This window comes from Sminthopsis crassicaudata, chromosome 3 (genome assembly GCF_048593235.1).
Source record: "Sminthopsis crassicaudata isolate SCR6 chromosome 3, ASM4859323v1, whole genome shotgun sequence".
Lineage (NCBI taxonomy): Eukaryota > Metazoa > Chordata > Mammalia > Dasyuromorphia > Dasyuridae > Sminthopsis > Sminthopsis crassicaudata.
Genome location: NC_133619.1, coordinates 619,811,808 through 619,830,667, shown reverse-complemented (window position 1 = coordinate 619,830,667; position 18,860 = coordinate 619,811,808). Strand labels below are relative to the sequence as shown.

Genomic DNA, 18,860 nt, shown 5'->3' with positions numbered 1-18,860 from the left:
AACTTCAAGAGCTTTTGGAACATGGAATATTAGAACTGAAAGGGGCTTTAGAAGAAAAAGAGGATTAGAAGGATTTTTTTTAGAACGCACAATGTCAGAGCCCTTAGGACACAGAATGTCAGAGCTGAAAGGGGCCTTAGAACACAGGATGTCGGATCTAGAACTTTCAGAACACAGAATGTCAGCATTAGTGGAACTTTTAGAACAGAGACTGGCAGGGCTCAGAAGGTCTTTAGAACACAGAATGTTTGGGCTGGGAGGGTCCTTAGAATACAGGATGTCAGAACTAGCAGAACTTTTAGAACAGAGAATAGCAGGGTTCAGAAGGTCTTTAGAACACAGAATGTTTGGGCTGGGAGGGTCCTTAGAATACAGGATGTCAGAACTAGCAGAACTTTTAGAACAGAGAATAGCAGGGCTCAGAAGGTCTTTAGAACACAGAATGTTTGGGCTGGGAGGGTCCTTAGAATACAGGATGTCAGAACTAGCAGAACTTTTAGAACAGAGAATAGCAGGGTTCAGAAGGTCTTTAGAACACACAATGTTTTGGGCTGGGAGGGCCCTTTGAACACCGGAGGTGCTTTTGGAGACTCTCTGGTCCACCCCTTTCATATAAAAGTTAAAACTAGACCAGAAGTGAATTGGCCAGGGTGACACAGAGGTAGTGGCCTGAAACCAGTCTAGAACTTGAAGCCATTCCAGACTCAGAGGCTTGTTCCTTTCCCCACCATCTCTGCTCATAGATAGGCTTGGCCAGAGCAGTCTTGGTGCAGCAATGTTTTACATATCTGTTAATCCTCAGTGGGAGGAGAGAGATGGGGCCCAGAGCTCATCTTCCAGGAAGGAATCCAATTTGGCTTTTATAGCCATAGTTATTGGTCATATATTCTAGGGATCTTTTTTTATTTTTTTTATTTTTTATTAACCAAGCAATCTGTGGGCTCATTTAGAGTGCTGGCTGCCTGGCCTGATCGCTCTACCGGGCCTAGGCTGGGCCTCCTCTGCTTTATGGACCAGAATGATTAAACCCAGGGCTCCACTTCACAAAGCCAGTTGAAGTTACCTGACTTTGCTCGGAAGCAGTGTGGTTCACTGGAAAGGACCCTAGCTCTGTGCTTTCATCACTAGCACCTAGCACAATAGAGCTCTTCACAGATCTTGCTCTTTCTCTCTTTCCGGTCTTGTTATATATTATTCTCCATGGACCAGCCACACTGGTCTACTTCCTATTTATGCCTCACCCATGTTGCTCCGGTTCTTGCCTTTGCATTATCTGCTCCTCATGCCCAAATGCTTCCCCACTACCGATTCTTGCCTTTTAGAACCCTCAGCTTCTTGGAAATCTCTGCCCTAAGTCATCTTTTTCAGGAGGCCCCATCTGCTAGCCTCTCCAAGATTTCCTTGCATCTGTTCTGTAAGTATCTTGTGTATCTCCCTAAAAAGGAGATTCCTCGAGGGCAGGGACTGTTTTGAATTTTTTCTATCCCCAGCATTTCATATAATGCCTAGCATACAGTGAGAGCATAATAAATGCTTGATGATTGATGGGATTCAAATTCTAATTCTAGTATGTCCTTGTTAAGTGATTAAGGTCTTAGCAGATTCCCCCTCTTCCCCCAAATTAAAGATCTGTCTCAAACCATCTGAAACAACTTGCCCACAAGATGAAGCTCCCTCATAGGAAAATTACTTGTAAGCCTTTGGGAAAAAAAAGAAATAGCTGGTGAAGAAATGTGAATTTCCTTTTAAAAGAGAAGTATATAAATAATAATGACATGAACCACTGGAAAATGTCCATAGGGGCTGGCCTTTTGGGATTGTACCTGGATCTCTACAATGGGAAGGTCGTCCTAGCTTGATTCCAAAGTAGTCCTTAGTAATTAGAGACAGATCTAATTGTTATCTAGCATCATATAGTAATCAGGAATATGATGACCTGGGGGGGGGGGGAGGTTCATTCATAAAATCTTAAGAGTCAGGAAAAAACTTAGAAATCATCTTGCCCAGCCCATACCTTTTTTCACTACTTCAACCAACCAATGAGCACATATTAATTTCCTACTACTTGCATTTGAAGCATAAAATAGTCCTTTTCCTCCTTTCCTCCTACATTCTGTAGAAGGAGCTGCCCCCTGAATCACCTCTTGAAAGTGTCTGGTGATGGAAATCTAATTTTTCCCAAGACAGTGCATTCTACCTTGAGACATCTCTATTTGCTTGGAAATGTTTTACTTTCATTGAGCTCACATCTGCCTCTCAGCAACTTTCGCCCACTGGTCCTACTTTCATTCTCTGAGACCAGACAAAACAAGTCAAAACCCTCTTCTAGATGTCAGCCCTTCAAACACTTGAAGAGTCCATGTGCTCCCAAATCTTGCCAAGCTAAACCTCCCCTTCATTATTATTCAGTAACTTTCAGTCATGTTCAACCCTTTATGACTATTTAGGATTTTCTTGACCAAAATATTGGATTTGTTGGCCATTTCCTTTTCCAGCTCATTTGACAGGTTAAGAAAACCGAGACAAGCAGGGTGGAGTGACTTACCTGAGGTTACACAGCTAGTGAGTGTCTAAGGCTGGATTTGAACTCGAAAAAATGGATCTTCCTGACTCCAGATCCAGTTCTCTATTCACTGCTCTCTTATCTACTATAGATTTGGAAAAACAAAATCTAAGAATATTACACTAGAAGGAGTCCTAGAGATTGTCCAGTCTAAACCCTAATTTGAGAGGGTGGGTACTCAAGGTCCATAGAGATTAGGGTAGTTGGGTAATATAATGGAAGGCACATTGGTTTTATAATGGAAAGTCTTGGGTTTGAGTTGTAGGATTCTAGATGACCTTAGATATCATCTGGTCCAACCCTCTAAATTTTCAGATAAGCAAACTGAGACACAGGGGTTAAATTACTTGCCTGAATTTACCCAACTAATAAGATGCAGAACTTAAAACCCACAACATCTGATACTAAATTCAACGCTCTTCTCATTCAATCACATAATATATTACGCTTATCTACAAACTAGAGCTTGGACTCAGTGACTTCTCAGAGTTTCTTCTATCCTTTGGTCCCAAGTCTTGTCCACTCTGAGGGAAATTGGAATCTGGTCTAGCAGAAAGAGGATTCAATTCCTTATTAGAAGACCGAATTCAGTTATTTCCCTCAATTGTCTGTGTGACCTGCAGTTTCAATATCCTCATTTATGGAATCTAGATGCGCTAGTATCCCTTTCAGCTCTAAATCTCCCCTGATCCTGTGAAATCTTCTTCCCAGTATTGGAAGGATAAAGCAGATACTCGTGTATTCTTCAGAGAAATGAATTGAGCACAAAGCATGCAGAACAGGATCGTGGGCATTGGTTATTTTTGTTGTTGTTTGGGTTGCCATTGCCCTGGTTGGAAAATGGACTTGCTTGACATATTGACCCTCAAAATGCTTGTTTGTCTGGTATTTATTGAGCTGTTAGGCTTACAAGTCAGAGGCCCACAGTCTCTTCACCAGCTGTCAGCACTGGGAAGCTAGCCTCCTTCATCTGTTTCCTCCCCAAATCCCTCCAAGGGCTCCCATGTCTTTGAGATCTCATCTAGACTTTTCATTAGTACAATGAGGGGGTTGGACCGCATGTGCTAGGAAATGCCTTGCAGCTTGAATATTCTATGTTCCAACCCTGATATTTGCTTTCCAGTTCCTCTCAATTCTGACATTATGTTCTAAGGTCCCTCCCAGCTCCTATGACAATGCTTCCAAAATCCTCTCCAGCTCTGGCATTGTTTTCTTCTAAGGTTTCTTTCAGATATGACCTACAGTGTTCTAAGATCTTATTGGGTTCTGACTTCCCATATTCCAAGGTTTTAAAGACAATAAAACCTTATTTGAAAAATAAAAAGGAAAAAATATGAGATTAAAAAAAAGGGGCTGCATGGATCTCAAGCTGCAGTTTTTAGATCCCACTGTTAAGATCCTTTGATTATAACATTCTAAATCCTATGGATCCCTTCAGAGATGATCTTCAATGTTCTAAGCATCTGACTTCCCATGTCCAGTTCTACATGCCACCTTGGACTGTCTACCTTTTAAGATCCTCTTCAAATCTAGTCTCAGGTACTTGGTAGCTTATGCAAGTCACTTAACCCTGTTTGCCTCAGTTTTCTCATCTGTAAAATGGCCTGGAGAAAAAAAAAATGGCAAACCATTTCAGTATCTTTGCCAAGAAAATTCCAGATAGAGTTATGAAGAAAAAATGACCAAATAACAACAACAATAAAAGAGATTGTAGAAGGAGCTCTGTGGTCCGGATATTTGGGTTTGAGTTCCAATATTTCTGGTTATGTGGTCATGGGGAAGTACTTAATCTCTCTTAATTTTATTATCAGGAAAACAGAGATGGTCATCTTTGCATCCTCTGTGTCACAAGGTTATCTCATAAATCTTAAAACAGTCGATAAATGAGAGTTGTTAGGATAAAAGGTTCTTTCCAGTTCTAATGCTGGTAAGATGGGGTTTCTGGCTCCCTTACTGACTTCTTCCTGGGATTTTTGCTCATGCGCTAATTTGGTGCCCGGGAAGTCCCCTCCTGAAGTTTTGTGCCTTTGTGTCTGAGGGGGATAGGCCGGTGATTCCAGAAGCACCTGAATAAGTTAACCCTAATTTCTTCCATATTGAAGCCTGGTGTACAGCCCCATTCACATCCCTTCTCTGATTTCCTTTGGATAGTGCCATTTGGACACTAAGAGATTCCTCCTGCTGAGTTGCTGATTTGGATCCCTCTGGTGCAGGGTCCTCAGGAGAGCAGACTGGAGCTGTAGTACAGTAAACAAATGTCCTCACAAGAAACATGAACTTAAAAACACCACATTTTTTGTGAAGTCTGGCTTTCCAGGTTAGGTATCCTAGTTTTCAGAGCTGGCTGGCTGCTGGCCAGGGTTCTGAAATTGCCTTTTTCCTCCTTAGCTTTTTCACTGATTCAGACTGTGATTAGCATGACCTCACTCCGTCTTTATCATGAGTTTCTTAATGTTCCTCCAGCCTGTAGGCACACGATGGAATCATTGGACCATAGGCTAAATGACTTGTCTAAGGTCATAGAGGTATAAATTTTCAGAGGCAGGATTCTGACTCCAGAGCCAGTACTTTGCTTGAAACAGTGCTTCGAGATCATTGCATGGAAAACAGTTGGGGATGATGGCAGGATTTTCCATGCCAGTGGCTATACCCAGGATGAGGCAGACTTAGAGAAGTGACCCTTTGCATCATCACTGCTCATACAAATACTCCTCCAATGAAGAGGTCTGAGATCAATGGGCGTAATTTTGCAAATTTTGATAATATCGGGAATAACTTCTCAACAATGAGAGATATCCAGAGTTTAATGGGCTGCTTCAAAAGACAGGGCATGTTCTCCATCACTGGAGATTGTCAGACAAAAGCTGGATGGCCACTACAAGGAATTATCATTTGAATATGGGTTAGAATAGGTGGCTTCCAGAAACCCTTCCAGCTCTGCTGTCCTGTGATTTAGGATAGAGACATGTGAAATGGTCTGATGGGCTGAGAATTTCTAAATTAATCTCTCCACCTGCTGGGCAGCTTGTACACCAAATGATCATAGATTAGAGATCATCCAGGACAACCCCCTCATGTGACATATGAGGAAAGTGAAACAAAGAGAAGTTAAATGATTTTTCAGGGTCACAGAGATAACAGAATTGTGTCCTTCCTTTTGCACGATCCTATCTCCCAACCTAACCTCTCTTGGGACCTTAGTTCACTAGCCTCACAGAGAAAATTCACACAAAAAAATGTAGAAACATTTCCAAGAAATTTGAAATAGAAGCAACATCCTCTGCCGGCAGAAGTCTCTGACCTAAAAGGAGCTCTTTCATACAAAAACAGTTGTTGTCAACTCAAATTAGTGTATCTTGAGATTCCCAAGCCAATGGTAAAGAGATTTACATGAGGTAAGGTAGTGAGTTCCCCATCATTAGAAGTCTTCAAGAAATGGTCAAAGATATTGTAAAAGGGATACCTGGTTAGATATGCAATGAATTAAATGACTTCTGAGCTTTTATCTAATAAAGAGATTCTGTGACTTCATGAAATACATTTCCCTAGGACCAAAGCTAAACCAAGAGATAGCAGCTTTTGCTTCTTAGATGCTGGTGATTAGCTCTTAATTACTGTTAAATTACTTGAGTGTGTGTGTGTGTGTGTGTGTGTGTGTGTGTGTGTGTGTGTGTGTAGATATGTATTTTAAGTTAGAATCTGCATGCCTAATGTGATTTTGCTGATTGCATTTTAATAGTCTGGCCAGGGAAGGTGGGGCAGATGAGGGATTCAGTAATTTTTTCCTTTTAGAGAAGTAGAAACTTGTAAACAGGGCCAGCTGAGGAGCTAGAAGCAGGGTGGGAATGAAGAACTGTTCTGAAGGTCTCTGTTCAAGAGAATGACCATCTAAACAGAGCCTTGGTTTTATAAAGGCTGCAGGACTTCCCACCTACCTGGTTGTCTTCCCAACCTGAAATCCATCTGCTCATCTTCTGAATTATTGAGCCTGGAGCGATCTCCAAAGATCACCTCCTCCATCCCCCACCAGACCATTCTAAAACCTAGGGAAGAGTATTGGAAATAGACAAAGATCAAAGAGGCAGTTTAAAGATCTTCTGTTGGAAAGATTTATTCCAGCCCACTCTCTTTTAAAAATCACTTTAAAAATAAGTTTTAGTGATGTAGTTTTGTTTCTACGCAAGTCGTTTCTGGAAATTACTCACTCTTGTAACAAAGAAAAGTGCTTTTAGTCAATTTTAGAATGATAAATTTAGAGTTGGAAGGGATCTGAGAAGCCACGGAGTTTAATCCCCTCATTTTACAGATGGAGAAACTGAGGCAGAAAGAGATTTAGTCACTTGCTCAAAATCCCACTGCTATTACTAGTGTCCAAGGCTGAATTTGAACTCAGATCTACCTGATTCTGGGTCCAACACTTTATCCACTGCACCACCTACCTACCTGCCTCAATTTATTGATGTTGTCCTTTTGTATATTATTTTTCTAGTTTATTATTATAGTTTTTTACCCTTCATCGCTTCATACAGATTGCCCTGTGTTTCTTTGGGTTCCTGGTATATAGTTTTCCATTATGTACACATCCTACTGTTTATGCAGCCATTCCCCAATATGTCATCTTCTCATTTTCCAGGTGAGGAAACACCTCACAGGATGAGTCCTACACTACACAGGAGAGAACTACCCCAGGTTCTGTGCTTCTGATTCCCTTAAAGCTGCAGCTCATAAACCCCCACCTATGTGTTCACTTTCCAATAGTCAGCCGGAGGGCACAATTAGCTCAAAGCAAAAGCCTTTATTGAAGTTTAAGAGCAAGCAAAGTAACAGCAAGACTCCTTCCCCACAAACCTGGGGTTCACTCTCCCAAGAGTGGCAGATCTCCTCATGCAAAATCCAGTGTTCTTTTTATTAACCTAGAACAACTCTGTTTCTCCTGCTCTGAGATTTGTGAAACCCTCAAAATAATTGGATATGCAGGATCAGGGTGATTATATTAATTTTACAGATAGAGAAACTGAAGTATTAGGAGCACTTTGCCTAAAGTCACAAAGCTACCAAGTGCTGACCCTGTTCAATGCTACATACCTCAGAGAGTCTGAGGGGAGGGAAAAATTGGCTGGTAAGAGCAGAATCTAAGGGAGCGCTGTTCTTTCTCTGCCCCCCTCAAAATCTCCTCTGCTTCTCGAGCCCACCCCTCTTTTCAAGTAATCCCCAATTGCTTTCAGCCTCAGTGTTTAAACACACAGCAGCAGGCATCACTTAGTCCTGTTTGGGTCCCTCTGTTGCTGCATTACACTAATCAATTCTTGTCATTTTAAGAGCAAGAAAAACAAACCAGCCTCTCTGTGGTGTGTCTTGCCTGCTGGGCCAGGAAGCCTAAACACAAATGGGGTTGTCTGGGCCCAGGACTCTGCTTTTAAAATATGACCTCATCTTCTTTTGGTGTGTTTTTTCCTTTGGGGGAGTCTCCCCACAACTCCTCCCTAAGCCCCAAGATCCCCATGGCTTCCCATATAGAATGAAATAAGAAGCACAGTATAATGGGACTGGAGTTAGTGTCAAAAACCCTACAGGTTCAAATGTCAGCTTTAGCTTACCTCTCTCAGCCTCAGTTTCCTCATCTGTAAAGTGTTAATAATAGCATTTGCATTATCACAAGGTTGTTATAAAAAGAGTGCTTTGGAAATTTTCACGTATGAATCAATGTGTGTTATAATTTGCTTCTATGATTTCATTAAGCAGTATAGAGTTTCAAGTTCAAAGAGTGTAGACAAGAAGATGAGGATTCAAATCCTGCCTCTGCCACCTACTATTTGTTTGCTTCTGGGCAGGTAACTTCTCTGAATCTATGAGGATCTGTAAAAGAAAAATAATACCTTTATTAGTCCCCATGGGGGTGAAACAGTGTATGTTAAATGCTTCACAAGCTTTAAATAGCACTATAGAATATAGCATAGTGGCTAGAGCATTGGAATCAGAAATTCCTGAATTCAAATCCTGTATTTTTTTTCCTGAGACTGGGGTTAAGTGACTTGCCCAGAGTCACACAGCTAGGAAGTGTCTGAGACCAGATTTGAACTCGGGTCCTCCTGAATTCAAGGCTGGTACTCTATCCACTGCGCCACTTTGCTGCTCCTCAAATCCTGTCTTACATATTTATTATCTGTTTGATTTTGTGCAAGTTAATGCCTCAGTTTCCTGATCTTAAAATAGGAAACTAATAACTAGCATTTATTTTCTAGGGCTCTTGTGAACAAAAAATAAGATACCTTTTTAAAGTGCTTTCCAAACATTAAAGCACTATATAAATGCTAGTTATTACTATTATTATTCAACAAATATTATAATAAACAACTACTATATGTATTCTACTAATAATAATTGATAGCTTTTACATAGTACTTTAAGATTTTCAAAACACATAATTCTCATTTAATCATTACAGTAATTTAGTATGGAAGCCAACAGTACTAAGGCCCATGCTAGAAACATAATATAATGGGGTGCCATGAGTTGACTTGTCATTGGTCACACAACTAGCAAACATTTGAAGTGGGTTTCCTACTGATTTCCTTCTGAGTTCAATGTCCTAAGAAAGAGAGGGCTTTGCTAAAAGATGAATAGGAGTGTGGGTTTCTCCCTTGGTTGCTCAACAAGGCCATGGTAGACCCAAGGAAGATAGAAAGTTTGCTGCTGTTTGAAGGGGGGATTGGAAAGCAGAATATTGGAGCCAATGTTCAGAGGACCTTGGGAAGAGAAAGGCAGTGATGGGAGGGGTGGGGAAAAGTACCCATAAAAACCTGGATTTTATCCCCTTGCCCCCATCCTGCTACCATATCTACTCCAGGTTCCTAATAATCCACTACTGCCAGGATGAAGTTTCCACAACTTCTTCCTATTTTCTGCAGTCTGACATATTTGACCAACTTCTGCCTAAACTCAGAAGCAGGAGTCAGAAGAAATAGGTTTTAGCCCTGATATGTATTACCTCCATGATCTTTAATGTAATAGCGAGAATAGGATCTGGGTTTGAATTTTTTGGTCCCATCACTTCATCATTTGAATCCCAGTTATCTCAACTGTTTAAAAATGACTGGATTGGATGGATTCTGAAGTATCTTCCAATCTACATTCTATAAACCCATCTCTTCTTCCCGCTTCTCTTTTTCAGCAGTTTTCTTTCTCCCTTCCCTAGAAGAACACCTAATTGAAATCATCATAATAATAGCATTTATATTATACTTTAAGTTTTGTGAAGTGTTTTATATTATCTCAATTGATTTTCACAACAGCCTATTTTACAGATGAGGAAACTGAGGCTGAGAAAGGTTAAGTGGCTTATCCAGATCACACAACCTAATATGTCTCTGAAGTAGGATTTGAATTCAGGTCTTCTTAACGCTAAGCTCAATAGTATTTCTGCTACTTCTCTTAGGTGAAATAAAGCTTTAACACCTCAGTTTCTTTATCTGTAAGAGATTCAGAATGATGTAATAGACTGCTAGACGCATAGTAAAGAGAGGCCTGAGTTCTAATCCCACTTCTGACTGACACTAGCTGTTATCTCTTTTCAGTTTCTTCATCCACAGAATGGGGATAAAAATACCTATGGGTTGTTGACATGATTGTTGTGAGGATAAATATAATGTTATGAGAAGTACTTTACTAACAAAGGGCAATTTTGGTGTCAGTTTAAAAGTGGAAGGAGGAGGAAGATGGAAGAGGGGGGAGGAGAGAAAGACAAAATGGAGGGAGAGGGGAAGGGGAGGAAAAAAGAAAGGAAGAAGAGAAGGAGGAGAAGAATAATGACAAGAGGAAGAGGAAGAAGAAGAAGAAGAAGAGGAGGAATAGAAAGAAGAGAAAAGGAGAAAGAGAAAGAAGAAGGGGAGGAGGAGGAAGAAGAAGAGAAGGAGGAGAAGGAAAAAGAGGAAAGGGAGGAAGAAGAAAAAAGGGAGGAGGAGGAGGAGGGGGAAGACAGGGGAGGGAGAGGAGGAGGAGTTATTCATAAAATTAGGGCAATGACATCTTTCCCATTGACCTTGTAAGATTGTTGTTAGAATGAAAAGGTCTCCCTGGCTCAGATCTCTCCCTCACTCCAATGCATTGTCCTTACAAATGCTAGAGTGTTCCACATCTGATCATGTCCCTCCTCTGCTCAATAAACTCCAGTAGCTTCCTAGTAGTTATAGGATTGAATAAAATTTCCTGTTTGGAAGGTAAAGCTCTCTACAACATGGCTCCTCCCTTCCTTTCTGCGTTAACTATACACAATTCCCCTTCATGTGCTCTTTGGTCCAGACAGATTGGTCCTTCTGCTGTTTCTTGCACACAATGTTCCACCTTCCATCTTCATCCCTTTGCTTCAGCTGTCCTCCATGTTTGGTGCGTTCTCCCTCACCTCTGCCTCTTAGAATCCTGAGCTCCTTTCAAGGCTCAGCTCAATACCTTTCCTAACTGAAATAATAATAATAATAATAATAATAATAATAATAATAATAATAATAATAATAATAATAATAATAGTATTTATATAACACTCTAAGCTTTACAAAGTGCTTTATGTTATCTCACTTGATTCTCACAGAGCTTTGTTGGAGAGATATTATTGTTATCATCATTTTACAGATGAGGAAACCGAGGCTGAGAAATACTTGTAATCCTTTCAAATTACTGTTATCAGTTTTCTACTTATGAATATGTGTATTTTCTCCCAATAAACTGTAAGTGCCTTGAGGAGAACAATGACCGAATAATTTTTGTCTTTATATCTTGAGTATCTAATGGAGAGAGGGACACAGTAGGTGTTTAATAAAGGCCTGCTGATGATTAGATTTAACCATAAAACTTTACACAACTATGAATTTTACTGCACACACATAGTACCTTGATACATGGTACCCACCTGAGAGAGACACAGTAGGTGATTAATAAAGGCCTGCTGATTGATTGGGTTTAACCATAAAACTTTATACACCTATTAGTTTTACTGCACACACATGTACCTTGGTACATAGTACCCACTTGAGAGGGACACAGTAGGTGCTTAATAAAGGCCTGCTGATTGATTGGGTTTAACCATAAAACTTTATACACCTATGAGTTTTATTGCATATATTGATACCAAGGAACATGGTGCTGGGAGGTGCAAAGGTCCCAACTAGACAGGTGAGTAGAAAGCTGGGGTAGGGAACCTCCACTGTCATCCAGTGAAGCAAGACAGACCAAAGGACTACAAGCCCCTGCTGGAGCCTGTGGAGGATGCTGGTTAGGGAAGTGGTTTCCTCCTCCTTCCCGTGCCCCCTCCTCCCAAGGATGTGTCTAACCACTGTGGTCTGGGCAGCATTTGTCATGTAGCTACCCCCCAACACGTTTGATTTCCCCCACAAGGAGAGCAAGGGGCTGCTTTGAAAGAGGCGGCTTTTTAGACTATTAAGAATATTTAGACTAGCAAGGGGGTTTCCCAACAGTTAACCTCCTCCTTGAAAGCCTTGCCTAAAGGTATTAAATATGAAGATTAATGATTTTGTCCATAGGAATATTGTATATTACAGAAATCTTTTCCTTTCTCCTTCCAGTCCTCTCCTTTCAAGTTTTCTGCTCATTTGGTGGGTTTTTACATTCTCTATCTCTCGTCTCCTCTCCTCTTCCCTTCTTTCCTTTCATCTCCTGTGTCTTTCTACTCTGCCAATTCAATTCTTTCTGCCTCTGTCTCTCTCTGTCTCTCTCTCTCTGTTTTTTTCTGTCTGTGTGTCTCTGTTTCTGTCTCTCTTTGTGTCTCTGTCTCTGTTCCTCTCTTTCCTTCTCTCCTCTCTCTCTGTCTTTGTCTCTGTCTCTCCTCTCTTTTCTTCTCTCTGTCTCTCCTCTCCTCTGTGTCTCTGTTTCTATGCCTCCATCTCTAGCTCTCTCTCTGTCTCACTGTCTCTATTTCTCTCTGTCTTTCTTCCCTCTCTCTCTCTGTCTTTCTTTCTCTGTTTCTCTCTATCTCTCTGTGTCTTTGTTTGTCTCTGACTCCATATTTTCTCTTCTCTCTCTTTCTCTCTGGTTCTCTGTTTCTGTCTCTCCTGGCCTCTTTTGTTATCTCTGTCCCTCCTCTCTTCTTTCTGTTTCTTTGCCTCTATCTCTCTATCTCTATCTCTGTTTTTGTCTTTGTCTTTCTCTCTGTCTCTGTCTTTGTCTGTCTCTGTCTCTTTATATGTTTCTCCTCCTCATCTCTGTCTCTCTCTCCACTCTCTGTTTCTGTCTCCCCTCTCCTTTTATTCTCTCTTTGTCTCTCTTCTCCTCTCTGTATCTGTCCCTCTCTGTTTCTCTCTCTTTCTCTCTCTCCCTTCCTACTTTTCCTTTTCTCTCTGGGCCTCTGTCACTCCATCTCTCTCGTTCTCCCTTTCTCTCCCCCTTCTCAGTGTCTTGAAATCTTTCTTTCTCTCTCTCTTGCCAAAAATTCTCTAACCTCTCATGTGCCCTTCCTCTCAGACTCTCTTCCACTCTGCCTATTCATGTCTTTCTTATTCTCCATCCTTCTTTCAAGCTTTCTCATCTCCTCCACTCAAATCCTCTCTCCCTTTCTCAGTCTTGCCTTTCCTCTCTTCCCCTCTTAAGTCCTTAATCTTTCTCTCTCCTTCTTAAGCCCTTTCTTCGTTTCTTTGACTCTCCCCACACGCTCCCCATCAGCTGCCTCCTTTCCCTAGAAAGGGAACATCTAATTGAAATGAAGCACACTGGAGAATTTTAATCGGAAAGTCAGCATTAATTAGTCAGGTCTGGTGTAATTAGCTTCCTCATCTCGCTGCCTCACACTCTAACTCGATAATGGCTCATTTTCATCCAAAAGAAGGGCAGGCTGGGTGGGGGAGAGCAGGGCCCTGGATGCCCAGTGGTCCCTGGGTAGATTCTGAATTAGCCCTGGTAAATTGGGGGGATCCAATGTTGCTGCTCTCTGTTCTCCTCTCCTTTCTCCCTCTGGGGGCCTGCTCACCCGTGCCCTCTTTGCTCCCCTTGTACTTTCCTGCCTGACTCCTAGAGGAACTCATACAGCTGCTGAAGGATCAAAAGAGATCATAGAACCTGGAAATAGAGCCATCAGAGATCTAGATGAAGAAGGAACATAAGCCCCTTGTTCTGCAGTAGAGAAATAGAAGGCAAGCCAGGAGGGATAGAGAGCTGACACACTGGGAGACAGTCAGCATCCAAGGCAATCTCAATAGAAAAAAAAAAAAAAAGACAAAACACTGGACTGAATCTAGTAAGATGAAATCTAACAGGGATTATTTTTTACCATGGGTTCAAGAGCTAGCCTCTCGAGTATAAGATGGCTCAGTTTGGACTGAGAAAGATCTGGGAGTCTTGTGGGACACAAGCTCACTATGACTCAAAAGTTGTTGTTCGTCCTTTATTCTCAAAGAATCAGGGAGGTGACTCCATGATATGGGAATTGGTTTTAAGTGAGGGAGGGCTGTGCAAAGTCACCAGAACCATCTGGGTCCAGTGGCTAGATATACATTGGGATGACTGGAAATGGTCCTCATGAGTGTAACATGAGATATAGACATAGATATCATGTGATCATGCGTTGAATTAAGTCGGGGCTAGCTTCTAGGAATAAAAAGACAATAGACCCAATGTGTGCTAGACATATTTAAGAGTCTCAGAAAACCAACGTGCCCGTGACACAATTTTAAGTTTCATCATTTTCTCTATCTCTTTCCTAAATCTGAATAATCAATACAACAATAAGCCAAACTCTGATCTGCAGCATTTGCTGATTTCCAAAGTGTGAATGGCTCTCCAGAGATCCCAAGATCCCTCATCCACTGTCGTCGGCCCTTGTCAAAAGAATCCAAAGTTGTGTGTTCAGGGGAGTTCAGTGAAGGGCCTTATATTCATGCCACAGGAGGCTCATTCTAAGGAGAACTTTGAGAAGATAAGGTGACTTCTTCAGATTTGTTATGTGGAAGGATCAGAGCTTCTTTGCTTGACTCCAGGAGGCAGAACCAGGAATTAGTCCAAGTTGCAAAGAGGGCAATTTAAATGAAAAACTTTCTAATAATTAGACCTGTATAAGAAGTAGAAAATGGTGGAAGCTAGGGAGTGCCATAATGCATAGAGCACTATGGGTACCGACGTCAGGAAACTCATCATCATGAGTTCAAATCTAGCCTCAGACATTTCCTAGCTTTGTGACACTAAGCAAGTCACTCTTTGCCTCAGTTTCCCAATCTATAGAATGAGCTGGAGAAGGAAATGGCAAACCACTCCAACATCTCTGCCAAGAAGACTCCAAATGGGGTCACAAAGAGTTAGACATGATTGAATAAACAACATGTGTAAGTAGAACAAGCTGTCCAGCTAGAGAAGAGCCATCATTCCCCTTCCCCGAAGATCCTCAAGTAGAACCTGGATTACTTCTCATGAGATAGACCAGTGGAGATTCTATGGGTTGCACTCACAGTCCCCTGAGGTCTTTCCCAACTCTGACATCTCAGACTCGCAGATACAAGACTTGGATTCAAACTCACATATTTTGACTTCAGATCCATTTTTGAGTATGTTTGCTATATCACAGTAATTCAAAGTGGGCAAAGGGCTTTGGGAGAAGAAAGCTATTTTTGGGAACTGAGGATCCTAAGGTTAAAGATTTTAAGGCAGAAGGGATCTTAGAGATGGAAAAGTCCAACCTTCTCACTTTACAGACGAGTAAAGTGGGGCCAGAGAGGTAAATGTGTTCTTATTGTTCATTTTCCTGAGAAGGGGGTGGGTAGAAGGGCAGTGCCCAGTGTCCAGGAAAGATGCTGGAGACTTTGGTATCTCTTTAGTTAGCTAGCCAGCCACTAGTCCCAATTTCAGATCTTCCTCCAATCTCACTTCTCGTTTGTACAGACCATGGACATGGAGGACGATCCACTATTGCAAGAGGCTTGGCTGGATGAGGAAGAAGAGGAGGCAGAAGGAGAAACCCCTGTGGGATCCCAGAAGCAAGAGCCGGGTCCCGGGATGAGGAGGCAATGCTGCTGGAGTTCCAGCGTCCCACACACCTTGCCCCCAGCCTCTGGGTTCTGGAACATCTTGGGCTGGGCCTTCACCAACCCATATTGCGCAGGGCTCGTCCTCTTCCTCGGCTGTGCCATCCCGACGGCGCTAGCAGCCATCATGTTTTTGCATTACCCAGCCCTGGACATCGATATCTCATACAATGCCTTTGAGATCCGCAACCACGAAGCGTCCCAACGCTTTGACGCCCTGGCCCTGGCCCTGAAGTCCCAGTTTGGTTCCTGGGGTCGCAATCGGCGCGACTTGGCCGACTTCACTTCGGAGACCCTACAGCGACTCATCTCTGAGCAGCTGCAGCAGCTCCATCTTGCAAACAGCTCCCGACCCGCCGCCCGTCTCCGAAGGGCAATCCCCGCGTCCCATCGCCCTGGACACCAAATCTGGCAGGAGAGCCTGGTGGCCGATCGGAACGCAGGACCCCAGAAGGAAGTCGCCACCAATCAGAGCGGATGCCATCGGAGTGACGCTCCAGGCGCCTTGAGATTCGCACCAGACCAAAGACGGCCTCCTGATCCCATACCCCTTGGGGTGTCCCTGTCCAATCAGAGTGGGAGACTCCGGAGGGGCACCTCTCACTGGGACTACTCTCGGGCTTATGTGAGTGCCAATACCCAGACCCACGCTCACTGGCGTATTGAGCTCATCTTTCTGGCCCGGGGTGATACAGAGAGGAACATCTTCACCACAGAGCGGCTGGTCACCATCCATGAGATTGAAAGAAAGATTATGGACCATCCTGGCTTCCGGGAGTTCTGTTGGAAGCCTCATGAGGTCCTCAAGGATCTGCCTCTGGGCTCCTACTCTTACTGTTCCCCACCCAGCTCTTTGATGACCTACTTCTTCCCCACAGAGAGAGGGGGCAAAATCTACTACGATGGGATGGGCCAGGACCTTGCAGACATTCGAGGTAAGGAACCTTTTAAGATGTGAGAAGCAGGAAGGGAACTGCAAGAAGCACTGGAGACGGGGATGGTCCATGGGAGCTAAAAGATAGGGAAGGGAGGAGATGGGGAAGGAGGAGTAAGAACTAAAGGGGGGGGGACTGGAGGCAGGGGGTGGGTGTGGTAGAGTCTGAAGCCCCAGGAAAGAACATATATGGTTCTTATCCCAAGAAATATTTTATGGGATTGCTGTTGTTGTTGTTAAATGGACCTAGACTTCATCAGTGTGGGAACCTCCCTCAGGGGCAGGTAGTTACTCTACCAAGGCAGGGAGAGCAGTTCCTTGAAATTTAGAATCTTAGAAAGTTGCCTGAAGTACTAAATAGCTATGTGACTGGCCCAGAGACACACAATAGTGTGTGTTCAGGTTAGATGAAGTAATTTGTCCAAAATTATGGGTGTATGAGCCCAGATTTGAGCCCAATTGTTTTTACTCCAAATCCAGAACAGTCTTTAACTTAAAAGGGAAGAGGTTGGGTTGGATTAAAGAATTCTAGGTAGTCATCTGATTCCAAGTGCTTGTGAATACATGGAGGGACACTCCCTGGATTTTGGAGGTGACATCCTAAAGATCTGGTCATCCTTAAACCATCCCTCTATGGGCAAGAGTGGGGAGGAAAGAGGGAGAGATGTATAAAGAGAGGAAAAAAGGGGGATGAAAGAGATGGGTAAAGAAGAGACAGAGACAGAGAGAAAAAAGGAGAGAAAAAGGAGAGAGAAAAGGAATGGGGAAGGAGGGAGAGAAACAGAGAGAAAAACAGAGACAGGAAGAGAGAGAAAGAAAGGGAAAAAGAGATAAGGAGAAAGAAAAGTGGGAAAAAAGAAACAAAGAAAAGGAGGGAGAGAGAAAGTGGGGAGGGAGAGGGTCTGGGACTTGGAGGGATCATTAGACTAAGCCAGTGGTAGAGTCTATGTCTGAGGAGACGAGAAACAGGTTGACTACTAATTGTGTGACCTTGGACAAATCACTTCCCATCTGGATCTGAGTTTTCTCCCCTACAAAATGAAGGGACTGGACCAATCTCTAAAGCACTAGAAGTCCCTCCATCTGCATGACCCACAGAGAAGATGAGGGACACCATGGGGCCAATAGCAAGTTAGTCCCTGGTATAGCCAGGGCAGAGAGAGGGTCATAGGTACAGAGGCCAGCTGGGCCAATCCTCCAATTTTACAGATGAGGAAACTGAGGTCCATGGAGATCATATGATTTGCTAAAAGTCACACGATGTGCCTCAGAGACAGGTCCTCTGACTCCACAGTGAGGGTTTTTAGCCCTGTACCACAATCCTGAGTAAAGTCCAAAGGCAGAGGAAGAGAGGTCTGGGGCAAGTCCTAGCTTCATATGTCTCCCTGTTCTTCCAGGTTCCCTAGAGCTGGCCATGACTCACCCAGAATTCTACTGGTACGTGGATGAGGGTCTGTCAGCTGAGAACCTAAAGAGCTCCCTCCTCCGAAGTGAGATCCTGTTTGGAGCCCCTCTTCCCAATTACTATTCTGTGGAAGACCGCTGGGAAGAACAGAGGACCAAGTTTCAGAGCTTCGTGGTCACCTACGTCGCTATGTTAGCCAAGCAGTCTACAAGGTGAGAGGTGCTATCCTAGGGATCTAGGGGTGGGAGAAGGAATGTGGAGGATGCTGGGACCCCAGGGAAGAGATTCTAGTCCCTGCTATCAGCAAGGCTGGAAGGGACTCAGAGGTCGTGAACCCATACCTGAACATGAATACCAAGTCTCATTGGGGGTTGGAATGGAGTGCTACCTCCTGAGACAAATCCGGTCTTGGCCACATGGACCATCCTTGCTTCTAACAGCCCTGAAGTGGGAGAAAGTATATGGAGTGGGGTGATAGTACTGCCAGTGTTTAGCATTGTACCTGGTACCTAATAAGTGACTAGAAATTAGTTATTGACTGACAACTGAAGACAGCAGACCACAAAGAACCTTGAACCCTCACTCCCACCCCCCACCACAAACATCACTTTTTTTTAGGATCTCGGGTATCAGCTCCATTGCCCTCCCTTCTGTCTCTGGGTAACCGCAAGATGGCCCCAGGGATGGAAATGTCAGGAATGGCATCCTCAGCTAGGGTAAGGAGAAAGGCCGGCCTGACAGCAGGAATGAATGAATGAGTGTGGTGGATTACTGTTGTGTGCTTTAATTATCCAGAAAGACCTCTGCTGGGACTGCTAAATCACACAACGGAGGCTCTGGATGGGTCCAGGCCAGGCCCCTGTCACTCCCTCTTAGAACCAGCAATGATTAAGATTCCAGGTAGAATTGGCCGTGGAGGTTACTGGATTGTTTACAGACACA

At 43.2% G+C, this 18,860-nt stretch overlaps 1 protein-coding gene across 1 annotated transcript in view; it reads left to right on the top strand.

Moving 5' to 3' along the window:
• The window catches only part of DISP3 (dispatched RND transporter family member 3), a 74,915-nt gene that overhangs the window by 19,383 nt on the left and 36,672 nt on the right, over window positions 1–18,860 (top strand). The window contains exons 2-3 of the mRNA XM_074306283.1: window positions 15,437–16,514; window positions 17,911–18,130. Of these exons, the coding sequence (XP_074162384.1) occupies window positions 15,440–16,514; window positions 17,911–18,130 (1,295 nt within the window). The 5' untranslated portion in view covers window positions 15,437–15,439. The remainder of the gene's footprint in view (window positions 1–15,436; window positions 16,515–17,910; window positions 18,131–18,860) is intronic.